This window comes from Myxocyprinus asiaticus, chromosome 18 (assembly GCF_019703515.2).
Source record: "Myxocyprinus asiaticus isolate MX2 ecotype Aquarium Trade chromosome 18, UBuf_Myxa_2, whole genome shotgun sequence".
Lineage (NCBI taxonomy): Eukaryota > Metazoa > Chordata > Actinopteri > Cypriniformes > Catostomidae > Myxocyprinus > Myxocyprinus asiaticus.
Window position 1 is genome coordinate 30,022,838 of NC_059361.1, and position 23,979 is coordinate 30,046,816.

A 23,979-nucleotide genomic window follows, 5' to 3' on the forward strand; every position below is an offset into this window, starting at 1 on the left:
AACATTCTGACTAACTATATTTCTTTCTTTAGCGGAACACAAAAGGAAAAGTCAGGCAAGATGTGAGCCTCAGTCACCACTGACTTTTACTGTACGGAAAAAAAAGATGCAATGAAAGTGAATGGTTTATGAGGCTAACATTCTGCCTAACTATATGACTTTTTTTCTCTAGTGGAACACAAAAGGAAAAGTCAGGCAGGATGTGAGCCTCAGTCACCATTCACTTTCATTGTATGGAAAAAAATATGCACTGAAAGTGAATGGTGTCTGAGGCTAACATTCTGCCCAACATCTCCTTTTGTGTTCCACGGGAGAAAGTCATACGGGTTTGGACCAGCATGAGGGTGAGTAAATGGTGACAGAATTTTTATTTTTGGGTGTACTTTCCCTTTAAAAAGGGCTTACAGCACCATTTCAGAAAGACTTTTCCAGTCCATAGAAATGTTGGTTTTCTAAAGACAGACATTCTCTTGAATTGATCCAGTGTTAGTTAAGCTGTAGGCCTATGAACAGCAGGTTTTCATTTGTATTTTGATAATACATCATACTTTTAAAGATGAAAATCTTTAATCTCAGTCACTCTGTTATCACTTTACTGTTATTAACTGAGAACTGTTAAGCCATGGTGACAGACAGGTTCTGCACAACTGGACAATATTGTGCTGATGGTTCCGTAGAGAATGTTCATCCAAAACAGATGCAAGAGTGTCATGACTGTTTGTACTTAAAGAGACATCTGGTCCTCATCTGAAGTGTTTTGCTCTGTCTCTGTGGTACATGGGGTTCTACATGTGTCTGTTTTGGTTTACCTGTGTGTATGCAGTATGGTGTTGAGGTTTATGTCTATACTAACTTTCTTACATGTCTGTTTCTTCTTCCTCTTCTGTAGTACTCCTATCCAGTGTGGGAAGACTTCATTGCAAAGGCCACAAAACTACACTCTCAGCTAAGGTGATACCCTAACAGTTCACAAGTTCTTTCCTTCATTATTTTATTTTATTTTTTTAAAGAAATTAATTGGCTTGACAAGCACAGTTTTCTTTCCAGTGTTGGCCTCAATGCAAACACACATGGACAAAATGCCACAAAAGTCCAATTTTAATTTAATGGTTTTTGTAAAATATGTGTCCATTACACATTTTTATGTTCATCATAATCTGCAGTCTCAGGATGGGAATCAAATTGATATTCATTAGTTTTTTTCTTTCTTCCTTGCTTGCTGTTCCTAAACTGGTGATAAATGTTTTTTGTAAATGTTTTGATGTTTGTTCCCTTCACAGAACTACAGTTTTGGCAGCTTCGGCTTTCCTTGATGCCTTTCAGAAGGTGGCAGACATGGCAACCAACACGAAAGGTAAGTCTTTCCAATGAGCTGGAGAATTACAATTGAAATAATGAGGTCACAGTGACGAACCAAGGTTTTTGTGGTGCAGGCAGGGTTGATGGTGACTATATCAGCCTATGACTTAAGATTGTCAACAGTGCCAAATTTAGTCTATTAAATGCCATTGGAAGGAGGCGGAGAGTCATCCTTCAATCATATTACAGCAGAAAGGTCTCTTTGGGTATTAATTCGTTTTTTGTTGCTTTATATCTCCCATTTTCATTTGCTTTTAGGACTGATAACTAGGAAATGACTCAGAGTCATATTTCCTCACTGTTTAAATGTGCTTCTACCAAGCAACCATTGGATATCTGAAACCGAATCCTTCCTGTGCCATTACAGTCCTTTTGTTACTGCCTGCAGGGACCAGACAAGGCCAAACAAATCTAGTCTTCATCAACAAGTCATAGTATGTGGGTCAGACATAGCTGACAGGCTACCGCAGAATTACTCATTTATATCTGTCTGGTAAATTGCATCACATGTACACAAGTGCAAAATGTACTGGAACTTAATCTTAATATCCCATGTATTGCATGTGCGCTTGTGTGTACTAGGGTGTTTCCAACCACATTAGACAAAGGTCCCGGTTGCTATTGGCTACCAAAATCTGCCAGGCTACAGCTTGCACTGGAATTAAATTGCTTAGATACCTTACAGAGACCACATATACATGAAAAGTGTATATTTGTTTTCCATAGGAGAGAAATTATGATGGAATAGTTTATTTTAAACATTAATTATGCACATACAAGTTTTTTGGTGGTGGGTTTGGGTCAGAGGCCTTGTTTACACCTAGTACTAATGGTATAATGAAGTCTGTATATACACTATATTGCCAAAAGTATTCGCTCACCCATCCAAATAATTGAATTCAGGTGTTCCAATCACTTCCATGGCCACAGGTGTATAAAATGTAGCACCTAGGCATGCAGACTGCTTCTACAAACATTTGTGAAAGAATGGGCCGCTCTCAGGAGCTCAGTGAATTCCAGCGTGGTACTGTGATAGGATGCCACCTGTGCAACAAGTCCAGTCATGAAATTTCCTTGCTACTAAATATTCCACAGTCAACTGTCAGTGGTATTATAACAATGTGGAAGTGATTGGGAATGACAGCAACTCAGCCACGAAGTGGTAGGTCACGTAAAATTACAGAACGGGGTCAGCGGATGCTGAGGCGCATAGTGCGCAGAGGTCGCCAACTTTCTGCAGAGTCAATCGCTACAGACCTCCAAAGTTCATGTGGCCTTCAGATTAGCTCAAGAACAGTGCGTAGAGAGCTTCATGGAATGGGTTTCCATGACCGAGCAGCTGCATCCAAGCCATACATCACCAAGTGCAATGCAAAGCGTCGGATGCAGTGGTGTAAAGCATGCCGCCACTGGACTCTAGAGCAGTGGAGAAGCGTTCTCTGGAGTGACGAATCACGCTTCTCCATCTGGCAATCTGATGGACGAGTCTGGGTTTGGCGGTTGCCAGGAGAACGGTACTTGTCTGGCTGCATTGTGCCAACTGTGAAGTTTGGTGGAGGGGGGATTATGGTGTGTGGTTGTTTTTCAGGAGTTGGGCTTGGCCCCTTAGTTCCAGTGAAAGGAACTCTGAATGCTTCAGCATACCAAGAGATTTTGGACAATTCCATGCTCCCAACTTTGTGGGAACAGTTTGGGGATGGCCCCTTCCTGTTCCAACATGACTGCTCACCAGTGCACAAAGCAAGGTCCATAAAGACATGGATGAGCGAGTTTGGTGTGGAAGAACTTGACTGGCCTGCACAGAGTCCTGACCTCAACCCGATAGAGCACCTTTGGGATGAATTAGAGCGAAGACTGCGAGCCAGGCCTTCTCGTCCAACATCAGTGTTTGACCTCACAAATGCGCTTCTGGAAGAATGGTCAGAAATTCCCATAAACACACTCCTAAACATTGTGGAAAGCCTTCCCAGAAGAGTTGAAGCTGTTATAGCTGCAAAGGGTGGGCCGACGTCATATTAAACCCTATGGATTAAGAATGGGATGTCACTTAAGTTCATATGTGTCTAAAAGCAGATGAGCGAATACTTTTGGCAATATAGTGTATATAAATATATATATATATGGGCTTTTCCTTTTTTTTCTTTTTGGATCGGATAGTTAGTTTCTTTTAAAACAGTATCTAATTGGCAACATGTAGAACTTTTTCAATTGTTGATTGAAATGTGAGTAGGTGGTCCTTCAATGTCTTCCAGGAAGCATCAGGACAGATTAGCATTTACACTTGAAATGCAATGTGTTGCATGCATTTTCAGTATTTTGTACCACTTTTACATTGTATTTAGTGCTGTTGACTGTGATTGGATCACCCAAAAACAATGTTTATACAAGGTGTAATCAGACTCAGAGACATTGGTTTGTGCTCGGCAGAGAGGTTAAATCAGTGCTAGGACCATTTTTACCCCAAAATCCAGTGTGGTAGCCTGGTTTAACTTCACTCTCAACCTTGTTCGCTCTGCCAATCACTGCAGTTTTTGAGTGACCAATAGCTTTATTGCAGCTGGTTAAATCACAACACTTGCAGTGAAAGCAAATAAAGGCTATATGTCCACATTAATCCAGATACATTTGAAAACTGCGTTTTCATTTTTGAAACGCTCTCCATCCACACTGCCATTTTCAAGCATTTTCCAAAAGTTGCTCATCCACACGAAACATATTTAATGGCCGTTCCATATGGTCTGAAACGCAATTATCCTCTTATTCTGTCGCCGAACGGCAATTCCCAGTAAATTAAAGTTACATTTATCTTTAACAATGGTATCAAAGTGGATCGCAGGTACAACAATGGTGCTACAACATGGGCCGCCATCTTGATTGTTTTGGGTTACATGGATCACATGACAACAAATACTTCATCTTTTTCAGATATCTCTGTTTCCCCTGTTCACACTCCCCAGTGCCAAGATGCCATTTTCAAATGTACCCACTTGTAACGGTGGCCGCTTTTGCTGTCAAAAACCCACATCTCAGTGTAGAGGGAAGGCCAAAACTTAGAGAAAAAGATGCGTTTTCAAACAAAAATGTATTAGTGTGGACGTGGCCTAAGAGACACGCTGCACATTTCATAGTTTCAAGTCAAGGCCAATGCAAAGTCTTAAACTAAAATACAGCCACCTATCCACCTTCACCCTTTTGCCCGGTCCAGAATCATTACCATATGTCAGTGAACCAGATTGATTCCATTTGTCCTGGGGGAATGCTTTGTTCTGAACTGGACTCCAAACACACAGCACTGCCATAAATTAGTTTGGTGAACTGTCAATACTTTAAGTGGATGCCTGTCATCTGAGTATTTTAACCTCTGACCTTGTCTGACTGTGAAGAGACCATTGTTTATGACTTTGCATTGTTATAAAAGTAGTTACACTATGACTGTATTGTATCGAAGGAACTTTGGGCAGTGACCTTTTCCCTATTTTTTTTTTTTTTAATCAGTTTTTTTTACTCATTTTGTGTGGACAAAATGGCCTTGTTTTTTTTGTAATGCCACATTGAAATGATATCTTCACCTATCCACCAATGAGAGTGCAGTATATAATCCCTGGTATTAAGTGTCAGCAACAGTAGGCATGCATTCTCTTTGAATTAGAGACAGGCTAGGGGCACTGGCGCAGCTGGAAATCTCACTAAAATACCAACATCAGACAGATTCTCATCTCACTGGCTTCCAGTGACACATTCTTTCTTCATCACCCTAGTTAGGAGCCCTATAATCACTCACAGTCACTGGTGTTACTGCTTTGGACTTTCACATTAACAGATGACCATGACCCTATAATGGTTGCACATGTAAAGTGTTTGATCTTTGGTTAATTTTCAAATTCATCTTCATGGATGTATAACTGTACAGTTTAGTTTGGGCATCTGTTTGAGCATCCCAACCAGCCTGACACAGAAACATCAGCTCAATCAATGGTGTGAATTTGGGGCAGGACAACCTTTTTGTCCAACCAGATGGCAGACGGCAGGAGTGTTTGGAGAACCTTTCATTATTTTTGCATTCTATATCGCACAAATTAAATTTCACCTAAAATTTTAATTTTAATTATTTATGTCCATTTAAGTATTAATGTAATTGCATTAGACAACAAAATATCAAACCAAATGTCATTTAGAAACAAATCACACTAGAAGTTCATCACATTAATATGGAGATGTTCCACAAAGCTGCACAAACAGAAAGTGTCCAAATTATTTTTGTCTTAATTTTTAATAGTATATCTATTGTTTTATCATTTAAAACCTTACAATTAAATGTTTTGCTTGAAAAGTCTGCTTATGCTGACTTACTTTCAAATAAATGCAATGACATTCATATATTTTTAAGTGTGACTTATCTGTCCAAATCTTACCTGTTTTTGTGACCATTGTACTGTAGGTGGAGGGTCAGTTGTTTGTTCTTATATTTGCTTTTAGACATGATATATTCTCAAGGAAAGGTCAGTTAAAGCTATAAAGTAGAAAAGGATTCCAGCTGTCTGACTTGTTTGTGATCTTTATTGTCATGGTGTCATGGTCAGAATTTTTATAGAGCAGATGTGGAATTTGAGGGCAGTCTATCTGAGCATGTGTAAGACAGGCAGGGAAGTGTTTGATGTCTGTGTTTGACTTGCGTTTGGGAGAGTGGTCTCTAAGAATAGCTGCATTTGCTTACATTCACTTCCAGTGATGAATGTCAGAGGGGGATGTTTACTAGAACACAAGTCAGTTGTAATGACACATGCTTTGTTCGACTAGGTTTTTATTGACACTTCCAAGTCATTGTGTATTTAAACTGATCAGCCACAACATTAAAACCACTGACAGGTGAAGTGAATAACATCGATTATCTTATTACAATGGCACCTGTCAAGGGGTGGGATATATTTGGCAGCAAGTGAACAGTCAGTTCTTGAATTTCATGTGTTGGAAGCAGGAAAAATGGGCAAGCGTAAGGATCTGAGCGACTTTGACAAGGGCCAAATTGTGATGGCTAGATGACTGGGTCAGAGCATCTCCAAAATGGCAGGTCTTGTGGGGTGTTCCCAGTATGCAGTGGTTAGTACCTACCAAAAGTGGTCCAAGGAAGGACAACCGGTGAACCGGCGACAGGGTCATGGGCGTCCAAGGCTCATTGATGCACGTGGGGAGCGAAGGCTAGCCCGTCTGGTCCGATCCCACATAAGAGCTACTGTAGCACATATTGCTAAAAAACCTGGCCATGATAGAAAGGTGTCAGAACACACAGTGTATCGCAGCTTGCAGCATATGGGGCTGCATAGCCACAGACCGGTCAGAGTTCCCATGCTGACTCACGTCCACCACCGAAAGCGCCTACAATGGGCATGTGAGCATCAGAACTGGACCATGGAGCAATGGAAGAAGGTGGCCTGGTCTGATGAATCATGTTTTCTTTTAGATCATGTGGACGGCCGGGTGCGTGTGCGTCGTTTACCTGGAGAAGAGATGGCAGCAGGATGCACTATGGGAAGAAGGCAGCCAGGACGGCGGAGGCAGTGTGATGCTCTGGGCAATGTTCTGCTGGGAAACCTTGGGTTCTAGCATTCATGTGGATGTACCACCTACCTAAAGGTTGTTGCAGACCACATACACCCCTTCACGGCAACAGTATTCCCTGATGTCAGTGGCCTCTTTCAGCAGGATAATGCATCCTGCCACACTGCAGAAATTGTTCAGGAATGGTTTGAGGAACATAACAAAGAGTTCAAGGTGTTGACTTGGCCTCCAAATTCCTCAGATCTCAATCCGATTGAGCATCTATGGGATGTGCTAGACAAACAAGTCCGATCCATGGTGGCCCCACCTCGCAACTTACAGGACTTAAAGGATCTGCTGCCAATTTCTTGGTGCCAGATACCACAGAACACCTTCAGAGGTCTTGTGGAGCCCATGCCTTGATGGGCCAGAGCTGTTTTGGCAGCACGAGGGGGACCTACACGATATTAGGCAGGTGGTTTTAATTAGGGTTGTACCAATACCGATATTGGTATCGGAATGGGTCCGATACTGTGCTCATGTACTTGTACTCGTACTCGTAAAAATGCTCCGATACCAAAAAGCGATACCATCTGACGTATGAATGTCATTAGGTAAACATTCATTGTACAGATTAAAATCACGTCATGTCCTAGTGAGGTGATTAAAAGATAAAATGAGATAAATAGATTGTTTGCACATGCACCATTTTAAATGTGAGTGCTTGTGAATGTGTGGACCCGGTGTTGTGCAGGCATAGAGACACAAACTGCTCATACCTTTAGAGATTCTTGGCTCATACACTACCGTTCAAAAGTTTGGGGTCACTTGCCTGAAATGTTTCTCATGATCTTAAAAACCTTTTGATCTGAAGGCGTATAATTATATATTTGAAATTAGTTTTGTAGACAAAAATACAATTGTGCCAACATATTAATTTATTTAGTTACAAAACTAAAATTCTATTTAAAAAAAAAAAAGGTTTTGAAATGGATGATTTGGACTGAATAATTAAGAAAAGCAGCCACTAAGTGCTAAACATATAGATGGGAACTCCAATACTGTTTAAAAAGCATCTCAGGGTGATACCTCAAGAAGTTGGTTGAGAAAATGTCAAGAGTACATTTCTGCAAATTCTAGGCAAAGTGTGACTACTTTGAAGATGTTAAAATATAACACAGTTTTGATTTTTTTAGTCAAAACATAATTCCCATATTTCCATTTCTATTATTCCATAGTTGTGATGAATTTACTATTAATATAAAATAATGAATACAAATAAAATAAAAAATAAAATAAAATAAATAATGAGTAAGTGACCCTAAACTTTTGAACGGTAGTGTACATGGAAAACATTTATGAGCATCGCATACACTGTTTGTAGCAGATGACAGCAGACAGAGCACTAATTCACTTTTTAGCACGAGTCATATACAGACTACATTTATTTTTATTTATATAGTAGCCTTTTGCAGTTTAATAATTACTGTGATTCACATAGCGACCTGCTTTTCCGCATTGGGAATCTGCCGTCATTACGTCAGAGCTCCACAGAAACACTTCAAAATAAAAGCTCCGCCAAAATAAAAGGTCAATTTAAATGAAAAAGTATGACAGAAATAGATCACTACTGTATAGTTATGTAATATTCATTGTAATACTACTACTGCTACTACTACTACTACTACTAATAATAAAGCAATAGTAACTGTATCATATTTAAATAATATTTAACATCTGTGATGCTCTATTATGCAGCAATTTATTTGACAAAAATAACTCCAATGTTGTATTTTGAATTGTGCTGTGAGGTTCTGTACAAAATGTCATTTGATAAAAATAATACACTTTCTTGTTGAAAATTAATTGTTATACTTTCATTTAATTAAAGTTTTAATGAATGTATTTATTTAAACACAATCTTGATGATAAAATTGTGCAATAGAATATGCACTGGACGAACGACGAATGTCATTCCTACACCACAGGAATAACACATTTTTAGACACTGAGTCAAGTTGTAAAGAACTTCTGGTCTCAGAAACGCATGTCGAGACACCTGCTCTCTGTTTCATTCGTTGTGCTGCTTCTAGATTGTTTTTAGCGCAGGTGTCACAAAGATTTAACATTCTGAACAAGTTCAAGTTGCAAAGAGGTGACTGTTACAATGTTTAACATTATTCCAGATTGTTCTGCACCAAGCAAATTTCAGCGCTTGATAAACAGCACTGTTTTTTTCCCTTCTGCTCTAGTGTGCTGAGGGGCTGCCATGCCTTGTATGTTTACTGTTACTTTAACTAATGTTGCCTATGATGCTTACATAAAATACAGCCTTTTGCAACATGGTGAAAAATACACTGCAGCCTCCAGGTGAAAAAGTAAATAAGACAGAAATATATTACTATTGTCTACAACAAAACCTCAAAGTTATAAAAATAATACGGTATCATATTATACTGACAAACTGGACAACAATAAATCATTTTTGGGTTATAATAATAAATTTCAACTGATTGACCAGGAAAATAAAAACTGGCACTCTGTGTGAAAAAGGTTGCCGACCCCTGGTATAGTTGGTTCTGTGGGTAATTTCTGATGTTGTGAGAGATAATGCACCGGGAGATGTCACTAACCTCTATCATGGGATTGGAGTGGCAACCCTGTTGTGAACGGTGTTTTTCTCTCAACAAGGCATTTCCGTCCACAGAACTGCCGCTCACTGGATGTTTTTTGTTTTTGGCACCATTCTGAGTAAATTCTAGAGACTGTTTTGTGTGAAAATCCCAGGAGATCAGCAGTTACAGAAATACTCAAACCAGCCCATCTGGCACCAACAATCATGCCATGGTCAAAATCACTGAGATCACATTTTTCCCCATTCTGATGGTTGATGTGAACATTAACTGAAGCTCCTGATCTGTATGATGATTGTTGTGCCAGACGTGCTGGTTTGAGTGTTTCTGTAACTGCTGATCTCCTGGGATTTTCACACACAACAGTCTCTAGAATTTAGTCTACGGTAACTCAGATAACCACTCTGTACAATTGTGGTGAGAAGAATATAATCTCAGAATGCTATTCTGAGATGCGGGTTGGTGCTGTTTTGGTGGCATGAGTGGGACCCACACAATATTAGGCAGGTGGTTTTAATGTTGTGGCTGATTGGTGTAAGTTTGATCATGTACCACAGGACATACTATGACTTCCACGGGAAAGCTTAATGCGCGCTATGTAGTCAATTTCACCTTGCATTACTAGTGATAGAAATAAGATACAGAGCTGCACACGTATACCTCAACACTTGGTGCACAAAACATGATGATGTTAACAATTAAAAGTAAATTTTTTGATCATGAATGGGTAGAAAATGAACTTCAGACTCAACAAAACAAGTTACCAAACATAACAACAAAATCAACAATAAAAACAGTGTAAATAAGCTTGCAAACAGTGAAACCATGAAAGCTCATTAATTATCCAAGCCTGATGCGTCCTGGGAACACCAGCTTCGAAAAGTTAAGTAAAATTTACTTATTTTAAGGTTACAAACATTCAAGCTTACAGGGATGGTTTGACCGGTGCGGGACAAAACAAAATAGACTATGCCACTCCTCGGAGCAATTCAGATTTATTCAAATTAGCGAATAAATATTACGAGGTTTCCTACTTTTATAAATAATATTTACTTATAAGCTAGAGCATAAATTTGACATGTTTGAATTGAGTACAAATGTAGAATTTACTTAATATTTTCAAGTTTACACTTAAACTAACTTCAGAAAGTACTTAATCCTTTCTTCTATATTAACTTAATCACAAAATATTTTTTTTTCAGTATATATAGTAGAACAGGAACAATTCTAATACTCATTAAATGTAACATTGGCCATATCAGGTCTATGCAAGCATAATTCAATCCTCCAGACCTCCTTCCAAAATAATTGTCTTGAATATTTAAAAAAACTGTCCTGGCCAAATTAATTAGATGTGTTCATATTGTAATTTTTGGTTTTAGGGTCATAATTGTATTAAGAAATCAAATCATGCATACTTTTAAACAGTTATCTCTCCTTACACAAGTTGTCATGTTGTTTTCAGGCCTGATTTGATAGCAATATTACAAAAACTTCTATCTTTCTTCCTACCTGTATGACTGTAGCTGTCTCTAGGCAGGAAGAATGATTAAAATGTAGATGAAGGGTAGATTTTAAACTGATGTTGTATTTCACTGTTGTTCTTTGCATTGATGTTTAAAGTTTATTTAAAACTGTATTTGCCATGTCAACTGGCTTGCTGTGTGCATGCATACAGTATAGTTGGATGTCACTATTAAAGCACTTATTTCATAATCTTATGATATGTCTATATGTGTTTGAGGATGTGTTGTGTATTGACTAAAATTAGTATGTACTCATAAAACGTAATTATTTACATTATAGAGCTTTTTCATTTATCACATACCGCCGTTACAGTTGGCTGTTCAGCATCGGTAGTATGAAAGTAACACTGGTCCATTTGATTAGGTTGTAAATTTAATTAACACAGATAATAACAGACTGATAATATATCAGAGATGTTTGAGGCAAAATTTCTGATGTTTTGGCTAAACATTTTCTGAATAAATCTGCAAAACCAAAAAGTGTTACAATGCTCTTCCCTGTATGCGGATGTACAGTATGTTTAAACATGGAAGGAGCTTGGAGGTGATTTCCCCGGCTTGCAGTGGCTAGGCAGAGATATGTAATCCAATTTACCTTGTTCTGACACACAGACTGAATTTGTACATGTCAGTGCGAGTGTGTGTCAGTGGGACGCAGTGGGCTGCTAATCTTCCCCGCAGCTTTGGACTGGCAGATGGCATGTATCCGTGCCAGCCATCTGGACTGTGGGGCATGGGCATGAATTTGCCTTGCCTGGCACCGGAGATTACTGTCAGATTCATACTTGCTACATTTCACCCATTTCTATTAAAACAATTCTTTTTAGCAGGTCTATGGGTCACCAAACTATTCATGGGGACTAAGTGATTACCGCATAGCATAGGGTTTTGTGTATTAGTGTATTGTGTATTGACCCTTATCTTTTTCTAACATATTATGGCCTATATATAACAAAACAATGCTGTAAATATTAACAGTTAATGAATTCAGATTAATACATTTGTACAAGTTAACTATAAGCATATAAAAGATAGATCCTGAACATTATAACAAAAAAATACCATGACACTACCATGGTGTTCGGGCATGTACCTTCGCATTTACATTTGTGTTTTTTTATTTACACATGTAGCACCATAGTTTCCATATTCCATGGTAATACCATCACTGTACCATGGTACTGTCACATTAAGTTTTGTGAGGATTGTTGAACATATAGTATCCTAAGTGTGAAACTTAGACAGAATGAAGAACCAACACTCAGGCAGATATGAAAGTTGACTTCTGTTTTACATTATTTGAGATCAGGAAAGCAAACTCTCATTTTATATCCCTGAATGACTCTTATAACAGCCTTTACCACAAAAATTGTCCACAATTGAGAGGAAAGCATGAGTGCATTTAAAAGCTTCCAGTATTAGCACATTACGCTTGGAATCAGTTACATTCAGCTTTTGAAGCCAAACAAAGAGAGGCATGAAATCAATAAAAAAGTATTAAAAGAACAGAACAGAACACTATGTTCAGCTACATCCTGTGGAAAAGAGAGTTAAAAAGGAAAACACAGAAAGAAAGAGAACAGAGAAAGTATAAACAAATATGCTAGAGCAGTGGTTCTCAAACTTTTAGGACAAGTACCACCTTTGGTCAAATCAGAACATCCAAGTACCATAATTTTTTCAGCTTTGAGCAAGTTGACTCTTTGTGTGAGTGACATAATGCCATACACACATTTTGATTAATATCAATATTCCTCTAGTTATCTCCACCTCTCTCCTACTGACTGAACTACTGTCATGGACAGAGAGAAAGGGAGAGAGACAGAGAGGAGAGCTCCCTACTATGTCTTTTAGGGAGCTTCATAGTAAAAAAATCTGTGTGTTTTTTTGCTGCAACTTTAATGTGAAGCACATCTGCAGAAGAGGACTATGGAGTATTTTTAGCAGAAGTGCTCAGTCCCCTAGACAGGAAGTCTTAAAGGCTGTAAACACACACATACTGTACACTAAGCCATACACATATGAGCACTCTTTCTGTCCCCTCCCCATGCCAGGAGAGAGTCTTGGGAAGTCTGGAGTAATTGAGAACAGATAGACTGAAGGCAGGGGGCCAAGCTCAGCTTTGCTCTCATTGGTCTTCCTGTCTGTTCCTCGCTGTGTCTCTCTCTCTCTGCATACTCATGTGGGACTGAACGTGCATATGAGGAGGCACATACACCCCTTACTGTCTTCAACATTCATTACTTTTGTTTATTAGTCTGTCAGTTTATTAGATTGTTACATAACCCTCAGAAACTTTTACAGAAACCTTCAGGCGGCTAAAAATGTGAGAAAAGAAGAAAAGCAGTTGATGTGTTTGTTTTTACTCGTGTGTATGTATGTTTGAGGTTACCGTTGGGTTACATGGATGTATTTACATGAAATCATTGAATATCCTGCTGCCTTTTGTTTTATGTGGTACATTATTTGAGATACTACAGTGGCTCAAAAAGACATTTCTTTGTGTTGCTTAACAAATTACTGTATTTCACATCTCTATCTTTATTTCACTTATGAGACCTTGGCCCTCCCACGGTGTTTGACATGTCAAATAAAATGTGATACTGTATGAAGCAGTTACTTTATCTCCTTGCTGTTTTGACTGCAGTTTGCATGAAGCAGAACCTTCACAGTGAGCTGTGGGGAAACCGAGAAGAGTGATGAATAATTCTGTTTGACTCTCTCACTGTGACTGTTATAGTGCCAGCCATTCACAGACTCATCCATAGGCTCTGTTAAGAGCGTTTGCCAGCCCTTCTTCTGCACCTGCACATGTACCCACTCAGAGTAAGATAGGGAAAGTATTAGGGACTTCTCCTTAGTTCAACATTTTCAGGCACTTGCCTGCTAAGGCTTATGAAAGCCATTATTTGATCAGATATTTTGATTAAAGCCACTTTTCTACTATCAGGCTAAACGTTTCTGAGCACGCTGAGTAATAGTTACAGTAGCATTTTTACTTGAACACATTTCGGTATGGTACAATTACAAATCGTTCCTGGCCCAGATTTCTTAGCATGGTTAGCTAACTGTGCTCAGGAGAAGAACTGTGCTGGTGGAACGTCTGTAGCGACGTGGCGACTCACGATTGGCCACTTGTCAGTTATTTTTATTCTAATTCTGATTTCACAGCACCACAGTGGAAAAAGAAACCGTGCCAACATGCCCGGATTGGTATATAGAATGGCACGATTCTGCAATAAGAATCATTCGGCCCTTTGGTGGAAAAGGGCTTTAAAATAATGCCTGTAATAAGGCCTTATTTGCTTGTTTTCATACAAAGCAACAAAATGCTACGCATGTTGCATTTACTGCGTTTCCACTAGGGCTCGGTATTGATACAGATTTCCTCATATAATTAGATTCCGATTAACAATCTTGCATTTTGATTTCAGTTTCTATTCTATTCGATACGATTCATTTGAGTATATTTCAGTTATAATGTACATTTTACTGTCATATGAAAGAAATTCTTTCTCAGCTAATCCTGTTAATTATACAGTGGGCCTTCTAACTGGATACATTAAGAAACAATTAATATTACTAATTTTATTTTATCATTAATTTTTCATCATTTTGGTCACATTTTAATAAAAAAATATGATGATTTGAAATTGCATATATTATACTGCATATGTACATATATACGTACATACATACATACATACATACATAGATATATATATATTATTAGTGCTGTCAGTCAATAATTTTTTTATATAACTTTATTAACATTTTCCAAACAAAGCCTTCCACAGTATAAAGATAGAAATGCACTAAAATATCACCAATTCTGGTAACATTAAATGTTACCCAAAGTCTAAGTGGGAGGTTGAATAATTTAAAGAACTATGCAACCATAGGTTGCATTTTCATTGCAATGGGCATTAAATCTCATCCTCCACAATATTAATCAGCCGGCAGACTGTAGCTATTCCCTTTGCTACTGCAATCGTGCAGCCTTCTTTGCCGCTATACTACTCAATCACTGACAAGTAAATCGGAACATTTACAAGCCACTGGTAATCACAGACATTTTTAGTCGCATATTGTGAAATTTGATTGCATATGCTACTGAAGTGCGGTTGTGCATTGAGTAAAAAATCGATCTTTGGATCGATATCAGGATAAGAAAAATCACTATTTTTTACCCAGTCCTAGTTGCCACAAGGGGAGCCAAAGTGGATATTAATGCAAACTGTCTCCTACAGTCAGTTTTCTCATTCAGGAAAACCACTGTAATGACAGAGCAACAGTTTGAAGAGTTTGTTAAAGTGTACAACAGGACTGCATGTTTGCAATGTGTTCATCAAGCATTTGTGTTTGTGCTGGCATGGTTGTATGGAGGATGTTTCTGGCCTAAGAAGTGGCACTTTAATGTATGCGGACAATAATAACATCTCTCCATTATGTTATGGCGATATTCTTTTCCATCTCAACAGTTTTGATCAACATTGATATTTTTGGTTAAAGGAGGACTGTTCCATGTCTCAAACTTAGAGAGCCGTTGATCACAAGTAATTCCTCAAGGCTTCCGGTGCATCCGCAGCCCAAGATCTGATAAATAGTTTCCCAGTCATGGGCAGGTGTTGGAGGCAATGAGCAGTTAGCTGAATGGAGCATCTGAGGCCAGTCATGTGATCTAAAGGGAAGGCTGTGGGAGTCGCACGTGTCCGGTCAGGGTGGGAAGCCAGGGGACTCTGGATACAGGAAGTTTCTTCATGCTTTCAGGATGGAGCTGTCAGCTGATCCCTCAAGGGAAGGAAAGAGGATGCTGGCAGGTGTGTGTGTGTATGTAGCGTATCATCTTGAATGTAGCAGTGACATAGAGAAGGTCTGTTTTTAAGATAAAAAGGTTTACATTTTTGAGCTAAACTACAGCTGTAAACGTAGTACTGAGCCATATGTGTGGACATGTGATACAAAAACAACTCAGTTCAAGAATGGGTCTGTTATGTCTCAACACCAGTAGCATTGAACCTTGCTAGAGCACCTCTGGGAAATGGATGTGAGACGTGCATGCTCGTGTGCTGGCAATGAACTTTATCAGCAAACAGACACTATCAGATAGACCTGTGGGTTTGGGCCAAATGGGAGATACAGGGAATTTTTTTCAACATCTTTTACTGAGTACAGCCCATCTGACCGAGGACTCAGCTGGCTGACCTGTAGCCTTTCTACTGTCATCTGCTTTGGCAGCCATTCAATCTGTCAGCGTCCCACCCAATGCCCCAAACTGTGAAATGTGCATTTGTGAAGTCATGAAACTTTCTTTGTATCAAAACATGATTATATTTGCTCCAGTTTCAAAGAAGGGAACTCATTTGTCATTTAGACTTTGGTGTTTTTATGTTCTTTTTTAATTTATTGAAAAAGAGGCTTTCAAAGCAAATCAAATATTGTTTGAAGTATTTACTCGCCCTCATATTGTTCCAAACCTGTTTCACCTTCTTTCTTCTGTGAACACAAAAAAAGTTATTTATAGAACAATATTCATGCTGATCTCTTCCATACAATGAAAGTGGATGGTGCTGTCAAGCAAGATTTTCAGTAAATAATTATTTAAATTTCAGTCTCTTTCTCACACAAAGCTATTAAATGGCTTTAGAAGACTTGAAATATAGTGCATGAGTCATAAGAACTACTTTTATGATGCTTTTAGGTCAAGTCAAATTAAGTTGGTGTAAGAAGTAAGAACGTCATAGGGGTGTAAATTATGGCAGAATTGTTATTTTTGGGTGTATGGACTATTTAAGCTGAATCTTCAAATGTATACACTTTACAGATATTTAAGTCTCCCCCCAAAAACTTACTTTTTTGGGATGGGCTTTCATGTAGGAGGCTGTTTGTTTTGAAAGTTGCTTCAGGAGTCAGGGTGTGTGTCTTTGTGTGAGTGTGTGTGGTTTTAGTAGGGCAGGTTATTGCCGGCCTCTCCCATTCTCTCCTGTAATAATAGTGTTTAGGAAACATGAGCAGACAGGAAAGGCAGATACAGAGTAGAAGAATGGAGGGATATCCCTTTACCGGGTTCCCTCCTTTTCCCTTTGGACCAGGCTGGATGAAGAGATGGGAGAGGTGTGGCAGGACTGTTCTTCTGGTCTGCTCCTGTTTCAACTTGCACATACACAATGAACACACACACAGATTTATATTTTTTATACAAAAACACATACAAAAATACACAGTGTGATATTTTACACCCCACCAGCTCTTTAAAAAAAACCTGTATGCTAGTGTACTCTTAAACGTTAACATAATTCATTTATATGCATTTAGAATTTACAATTTACAACTCTGGGAAAATGGACCAAAAATACTGATGACTCATCATGCACTACACAGATTTTTGTCCAATCAAATGCTCTGAAGAATGAGAATGTTCCTCCCTATGTAACCAACCAGCAAGTAGCAAATTATGGTTCATGGTTGTGAACTAAAGCCTATTGTCAGTTCCCTATCTGTCACTCACTCTACGTTGTGTCGATGTAGTGACACTAGGGGTCACTCTTGGGAGCCCGAGACACCTCTGGTCTTTGATAAAAGGCCAATGAAAATTGGCGAGTGGTATTTGCATGCCACTCCCCCGGACATATGGGTATAAAAGGAGCTGGCATGCAACCACTCATTCAGATTTTCTCTTCGGAGCCGAATGGTCGATGTCTACTGAGCTGATTGTTCATTCATATCTGCTGGATCTGACGGCGCATTTCAGCGGCTTCTCCCTCCTCTGCAATGGTGCACTGCAGAGAACACCCCTGGGCGCTTCGGCAGAAAAAAGAGAGTATATTTTCCTGAAAGCGTATATTTCTCTAAAAGAGCGGCACACACGGAACGTCTTTTTAAAGACGCATCTTTTTAAAGATGCCTTTCCGTTTGTGTGTTATTCCTGGTTGCGGTCATTACCTCTCAACTTCAGACGGTCACGATCGCTGTCTTTCGTGTCTGGGCGCGACCCACACGGAGGCAGCGTTCGTGGATGGTTCATGTTCTCACTGCGAGAACATGACCATGGCAACGTTGCGGTCGCGGCATGCTTTCATAAGAAAGCAAGCCACCCCAGCGGCTCCCCGCCTCGGTCCTTCTACCTACGGGTTTGAGGCCAGCGCGGCTAGCACTGGGGGCGATTTGGGGACCCCAATGAGACCGCCTCCGCCGGGTATCCCCCCACGGACCTCCCATTCCCCAGCACGCTCATCTGCCTCGATCGGGCTTCCGGATGAGTCCGCCGGCTCGTCTCACGGCGAGTTCAACTTCTTGTTCGGAGCCCGCAAAGCTGATGAGCTCTCGAGTGCAGCATCGGAGAGCGGGCTTGTCCAGTCGGACGCAGAAGCCTCAGCTGTGCTCCCCCCTTCGGGGACGATTGCCGAGTCACAGGCTGATGCGGAAATGACGGACATGCTTTCCCGGGCTAGAGTGGAACCCTCCGCTCTCCCCTGAACCCTCGCGGCTCAATGATTGGTTCATCACCATGGCTCTCCTGCAGGTCCACCAAGCCAAGGCGCTAAAAGAACTGCATGAGGGTAGTTCCGCCCCAGATCTGATGCAGGAACTGCGCTTGGCAACCGACCTCGCTCTCCGGGTGACGAAGGTCACGGCGTGGTCTCTCGGGCGGATGTTGTCCACATTAGTGGTCCAGGAGCGCCACTTTTGGCTCAACCTGGTTGAGAAGGGTGAGGCCGACAAGACATGGTTCCTTGCTGCCCCTATCTCCCAGGCTGGCCTATTTGGCGATACCATCGAGGACTTTGCCCAGCATTTCTTGATGGTGAAGCAGCAGATGGAGGCTATCCGGCATATCCTGCCCTGGCGCGGCTCAATATCCAGCACCCCGTCTGATCATCGCCAAGGGCGTCCCCCTGCGTTGACTGCACCGGCTCTGCCGCAGCCCGCCCCTTCGGCCCGGCCCCGGCGTGGAGCCCACCGCAGGAAGCAGACACCACCCTTCTCACGGCCGACCATCAAGAACCCACGAAGGTCTTCAAAGCGCCCCTGAGACGGGCGACCCAGGGTCGACGAAACCCACTGCATTGGAGCTGGTAGTAAGACCACTCCATCCCCCGGTGGAGGGCCGGGTGGAGAATCTTTTGTTGCCTTTTAATTTGATTTCGCTGCATGCCCAAGTGGCTGCGGTACCCAACAGTTCAGCAAAAGAGCGGTTTCCTCCTTCCCTGGGTCACATACCCGGTGTGCACGGTCGTCATCACGACCACCATCCACCTTTTTACCCTTGCAGGATTGGCGCTCCAGTGGTGGTCTCCCCGCCCCTGCACGCCCAGCTGTGGCACACATCCATCCCCGATATGACAGTCTCCACGGGATGCGAAGACAGGCCTCTTCCTCCCCCGTCCCAGCCTGTTCTGGGGGTGGTCACAAGGAGCCAGGTAAGTGCTTCGATGTCCCTAGACTCAGCATGGCCACGACATGGTGTGGCACCTCGAGCTCCGCCCCGCCGCAAGGCCCCACCTGCCGGTACGTCTGACGAGGTTGTCCCTTTGGTCCCCCTCGCGCGGAACTTGGATGCGTGGCTTGTGCTTTCCAATCCGTTGCGATGGCTGGTCCGGACCGTCCGACTCGGCTACGCGATTCAGTTCGTCAGGCGTCCGCTCAGGTTCAGGGGTATCCACTTCACCTTGGTGAAGGACGAAAACGCTGCTACCTTGCGTGCGGAGATTGCCACCCTCCTACGGAAGGGTGCGATAGAAACTGTCCCTCCGGCCGAGATGAAGAAGGAGTTTTACAGCCCCTACTTCATCGTACCGAAAAAAGGCGGTGGGTTGCAGCCAATCTTTGACCTGCGAGTACTGAACCGGGCTTTACGCAGACTCCCGTTCAAGATGCTGATGCAAAAATGCATTCTAGTGAGCGTCCGGCATCAAGATTGGTTTGCGGCGGTAGACCTGAAGGACGCGTACTTTCACGTCTCGATTCTACCTCGACACAGACCCTTCCTCCGGTTTGCATTCGAGGGTCAGGCGTATCAGTACAAGGTCCTCCCTTTCGGCCTGTCCTTGTCCCCATGCGTCTTCACGAAGGTCGCAGAGGCAGCTCTTGCCCCGTTAAGGGAGGTGGGAATTCGCATTCTCAACTATCTCGACGATTGGCTAATCCTTGCTCACTCTCGGGACATGTTGCGTGCACGCAGGGACTTGGTGCTCTCGCACCTCAGCCGATTAGGGCTTCGGGTCAACTGGGAAAAGAGCAAGCTCCTCCAGGTTCAGAGCATCTCTTTTCTCGGCTGTCTCATTGACAGCGTGCCTCATGAACGAGCGCGCACAGTCGGTGCTGACCTGTTTGAAGACGTTCAAACAGAAAACAGTGGTTCCACTGAAACTCTTTCAGAGGCTCCTGGGGCATATGGCATCCTCAGCGGTGGCCACCCCGCTCGGGTTGATGCATATGAGACCGCTTCAGCACTGGCTTCAGACTCGAGTCCCAAAATGGGCATGGCGCCGTGGGACACATCGCGTGGTCATCACACCGGTCTGTCACCGTCTCTTCAGCCCTTGGATCGACCTCACGTTTCTATGGGCAGGTGTTCCCCTAGAGCAGGTCTCCAGGCGCGTCGTGGTCATGACAGATGCCTCCAAAACGGGCTGGGGCGCTGTTTGCAATGGGCATGCAACCACCGGCTTATGGACGGGCCCGAGCCATCAACAGCCTCGAGTTGCTGGCAATTCTGCTCGCCCTGCGGAGGTTCTAGCCATTCATCCAGGGCAAGCACGTGTTAGTTCGGACAGACAACACGGCAATGGTAGCATATGTCAACCGCCAAGCACCAAAGCTGCGCTCTCGTTGTATGTCACAACTCACCCACCATCTCCTCCTCTGGAGTCAGCAGCACCTCAAGTCGCTGCGAGCCACTCACATCCCGGGCGACCTCAACACTGCAGCGGACATGCTGTCACCACCTGCGGTGGTAGACATGATCACTCAGGCTAGGGCCCCCTCTATGAGGCGCCTGTATGCCTTTAAGTGGCATCTGTTCGCTAAATGGTGTACTTCCCGACGGGAAGACCCCCAGAGATGCGCAGTCGGATCGGTATTTCCTTCCTGCAGGAGATGTTGGAAGGGCGGCTGTCCCCTTCCACCTTGAAGGTGTACGTTGCTGCTATAGCAGCACACCACGACACAGTGGACGGTAAGTCCTTAGGGAAGCACGACCTGATCATCAGGTTCCTGAGAGGTGCCAGGAGGCTGAACCCCTCCAGACCGCGCCTCCTTCCCGCATGGGACCTCTCTGTAGTTCTTCAGGGTCTACAGAGAGCCCCCTTTGAGCCTTTGCAGTCAGCTGAGCTTAAGGCACTCCTTGAAGACTGCCCTCCTGACTGCGCTCACTTCCATCAAGAGGGTAGGAGACCTGCAAGCATTCTCTGTCAGCGAAACGTGCCTGGAGTTCGGTCCGGGCTACTCTCACGTGATCTTAAGACCCCGACTGGGCTATGTGCCCAAGGTTCCCACGACCCCTTTTAGGGACCAGGTGGTGAACCTGCGAGCGCTGCCCCAGGAGGAGGCAGACCCAGCCCTGTCATTGCTGTGTCCGGTGCACGCTTTACGCATCTATTTGGATCACACACAGTGCTTTAGGATCTCTGAGCAGCTCTTTGTCTGCTTTGGTGCACAGCAGAAAGGAAGCGCTGTCTCCAAGCAGAGGATCGCCCACTGGCTCATTGATGCCATAGCTGTGGCATATCACGCCCAGGACGTGCAGCCCCCGGTAGGGCTATGAGCCCATTCTACCAGGGGTGTAGCGGCCTCCTGGGCCCTGGCCAGGGGTGCCTCTCTAACAGACATTTGCAGAGCAGCGGGCTGGGCAACACCCAACACCTTTGCGAGGTTCTACAACCTCCGGGTGGAAGTGGTTTTGTCCCGGGTAGTGGCACGCAATACAAGCGGATAAGCCCGGGATAGCCGGCCGGGTGTATCGCTTGCACATAGTGCCTTTCACCTTCTCTGAGCTGAAGACGTGCGCCATTAATTCCCAGTAGTGTTCACAAACTATGTTCCCTGGTTGACTTCCTCCGAGCACTGTGGCAGTCGAGTTTTCAGAGAGACTCGCTGCCGGCCCAGTACACGTTCTAACTAAGAGCCCTGTTCTGGGGTAGGTGCTCCGCATGTGGTGATCCCTGTAAGGTAACCCCATGCGATGTATATCTTCCGCTAATTCGTTTCCCTGTTGGCAAACTGCGTCTTCCATGTTTGTAGTAACTCCTCCCCCGTTGGGTAGGATCTACCATGAGACTTTTCCACATGGTTGGCAAGACCATGTGACATATTTTCCACTTAAATATCCCCACCTCTCTCTGGGCGAGGTGTGGTCTCCGTGGTGTCCTCCCCTTGGGAGGGACACCCCCCGACTAGACCTGGTCGGCCCAGTCGGATATTCCCCCCTTTTTTTAGGGAGTGGAAAAAAAAGAACGGGAAAAGAGGCCACGACTGGGCTAGCCTGTCTCTACCTTTTGGGTAGTCGACTTGTCCCCAAAGGGCCGTTCGACACTCATAACTATGTTGGGGGAGGTTACGTGTCGGCCTGGTGCGTTGGCTACGATCACACAGTTGTCTGCCCGTCACACACCGCCAGTTCACGTAACAAAGTTCAGCCAGTTGCGGCGATTTGTATATGGACCACTAGTGTCACTACATCGACACAACATCGAGTGAGTGACAGATAGGGAACGTCATGGTTACTTGCGTAACCTTTTAAACTATTCCTTTAAAACATTGTTGTTGAGCCTTTATTTTCAATATGACATCTTCACCTCCTCTTAAACTTTTTGAAGAAAGTTTAATTGGAAGAATCAGATATCCTACTGAACATCGATTCAACAGATTTTCCTTGATATCCGCTCACCCATTGAACTCTGTGAACAGAGACCTTGGCACCGATTGCCATCCAGGGCTAAATCTCATCAGATATGGCTGTGAGATTGGGAAAATCTTGGCTGAACTGGTTGTGTTACGGCCCAGACTGGGCTTTACAGCTTAAAACCCCATTTTAATTACACTTGGCCGGAGAGGAAAGTTAACACCGCTATGTAATTATAATTAAGGTCACCAATTGAGTGAGTATTTCTTGACGGATTAGAGCCATGGACTATGGGAAGTGCACTGTTTGTGGTTTTTGAAGCTATGTCACTTGTGAATACTGTCCAATTATCTTGCATTTTCACTGACAAAGCTCATAGTTTTTCCTTTAATGGATCTGCCTTTGTGTTCCTGATTAGTCTGCACCTTTGCGGCCATTTTTGTATCTGTGTTTACATGTGAAAAACAAGGTTGTCAAATGTTTCCAAAGATGAAAGTTACAGTAGTGACTCTTTCTGTCTAATGCCACACAATTTAAAACTAAAAAGTGTTGATTCTTCATATTGACCACTTCAGTTAACATCATTTTTTCTTGTTGTCAGGTGCCACCAGGGATATCGGCTCCGCTTTGACCCGGATGTGCATGCGACACCGCAGCATCGAGGCCAAACTGCGCCACTTCACCAAGTGAGTGATCGAACTGACTGTGGTGTGACTACTTTCATGCCTTGCACCCCGCCAGTTAGATGGCAGAGATAGAATTTTATGTCTGTGCCTGCATTGATTTTCCACTGCGGAGATGAGCAAACATCCATAAATCAAACACCCTGCTCAAAGGCTTTAATGTGCTGTCTTCAGACAGTCTAAATTAGCTTGCAGACTAAAGTAGGAGCAAATAAGCAACTACATACTGTATTTGAATGCTTACCTTAACGGAATAGTTCACCTAAAAATACAATTCTGTCATTATTAACTCATTCTCATGTTGTTCAAACCTATATGACTTTCTTTCTTCAGTGGAACAAGAAACGAAGCAGAATGTTCACACAGTTTTTGGTGCAATGAAAGTGAATGGGCTCTCACTG

At 42.7% G+C, this 23,979-nt stretch overlaps 1 protein-coding gene across 7 annotated transcripts in view; it reads left to right on the forward strand.

Moving 5' to 3' along the window:
- The window catches only part of LOC127455891 (protein MTSS 2-like), a 58,509-nt gene that overhangs the window by 13,067 nt on the left and 21,463 nt on the right, over positions 1 to 23,979 (forward strand). For all 7 annotated transcript variants that reach the window (XM_051724059.1, XM_051724060.1, XM_051724061.1 and 4 more), the window contains 3 exons: positions 890 to 951; positions 1,281 to 1,354; positions 23,497 to 23,581. In XM_051724059.1, the coding sequence (XP_051580019.1) occupies positions 890 to 951; positions 1,281 to 1,354; positions 23,497 to 23,581 (221 nt within the window). The remainder of the gene's footprint in view (positions 1 to 889; positions 952 to 1,280; positions 1,355 to 23,496; positions 23,582 to 23,979) is intronic.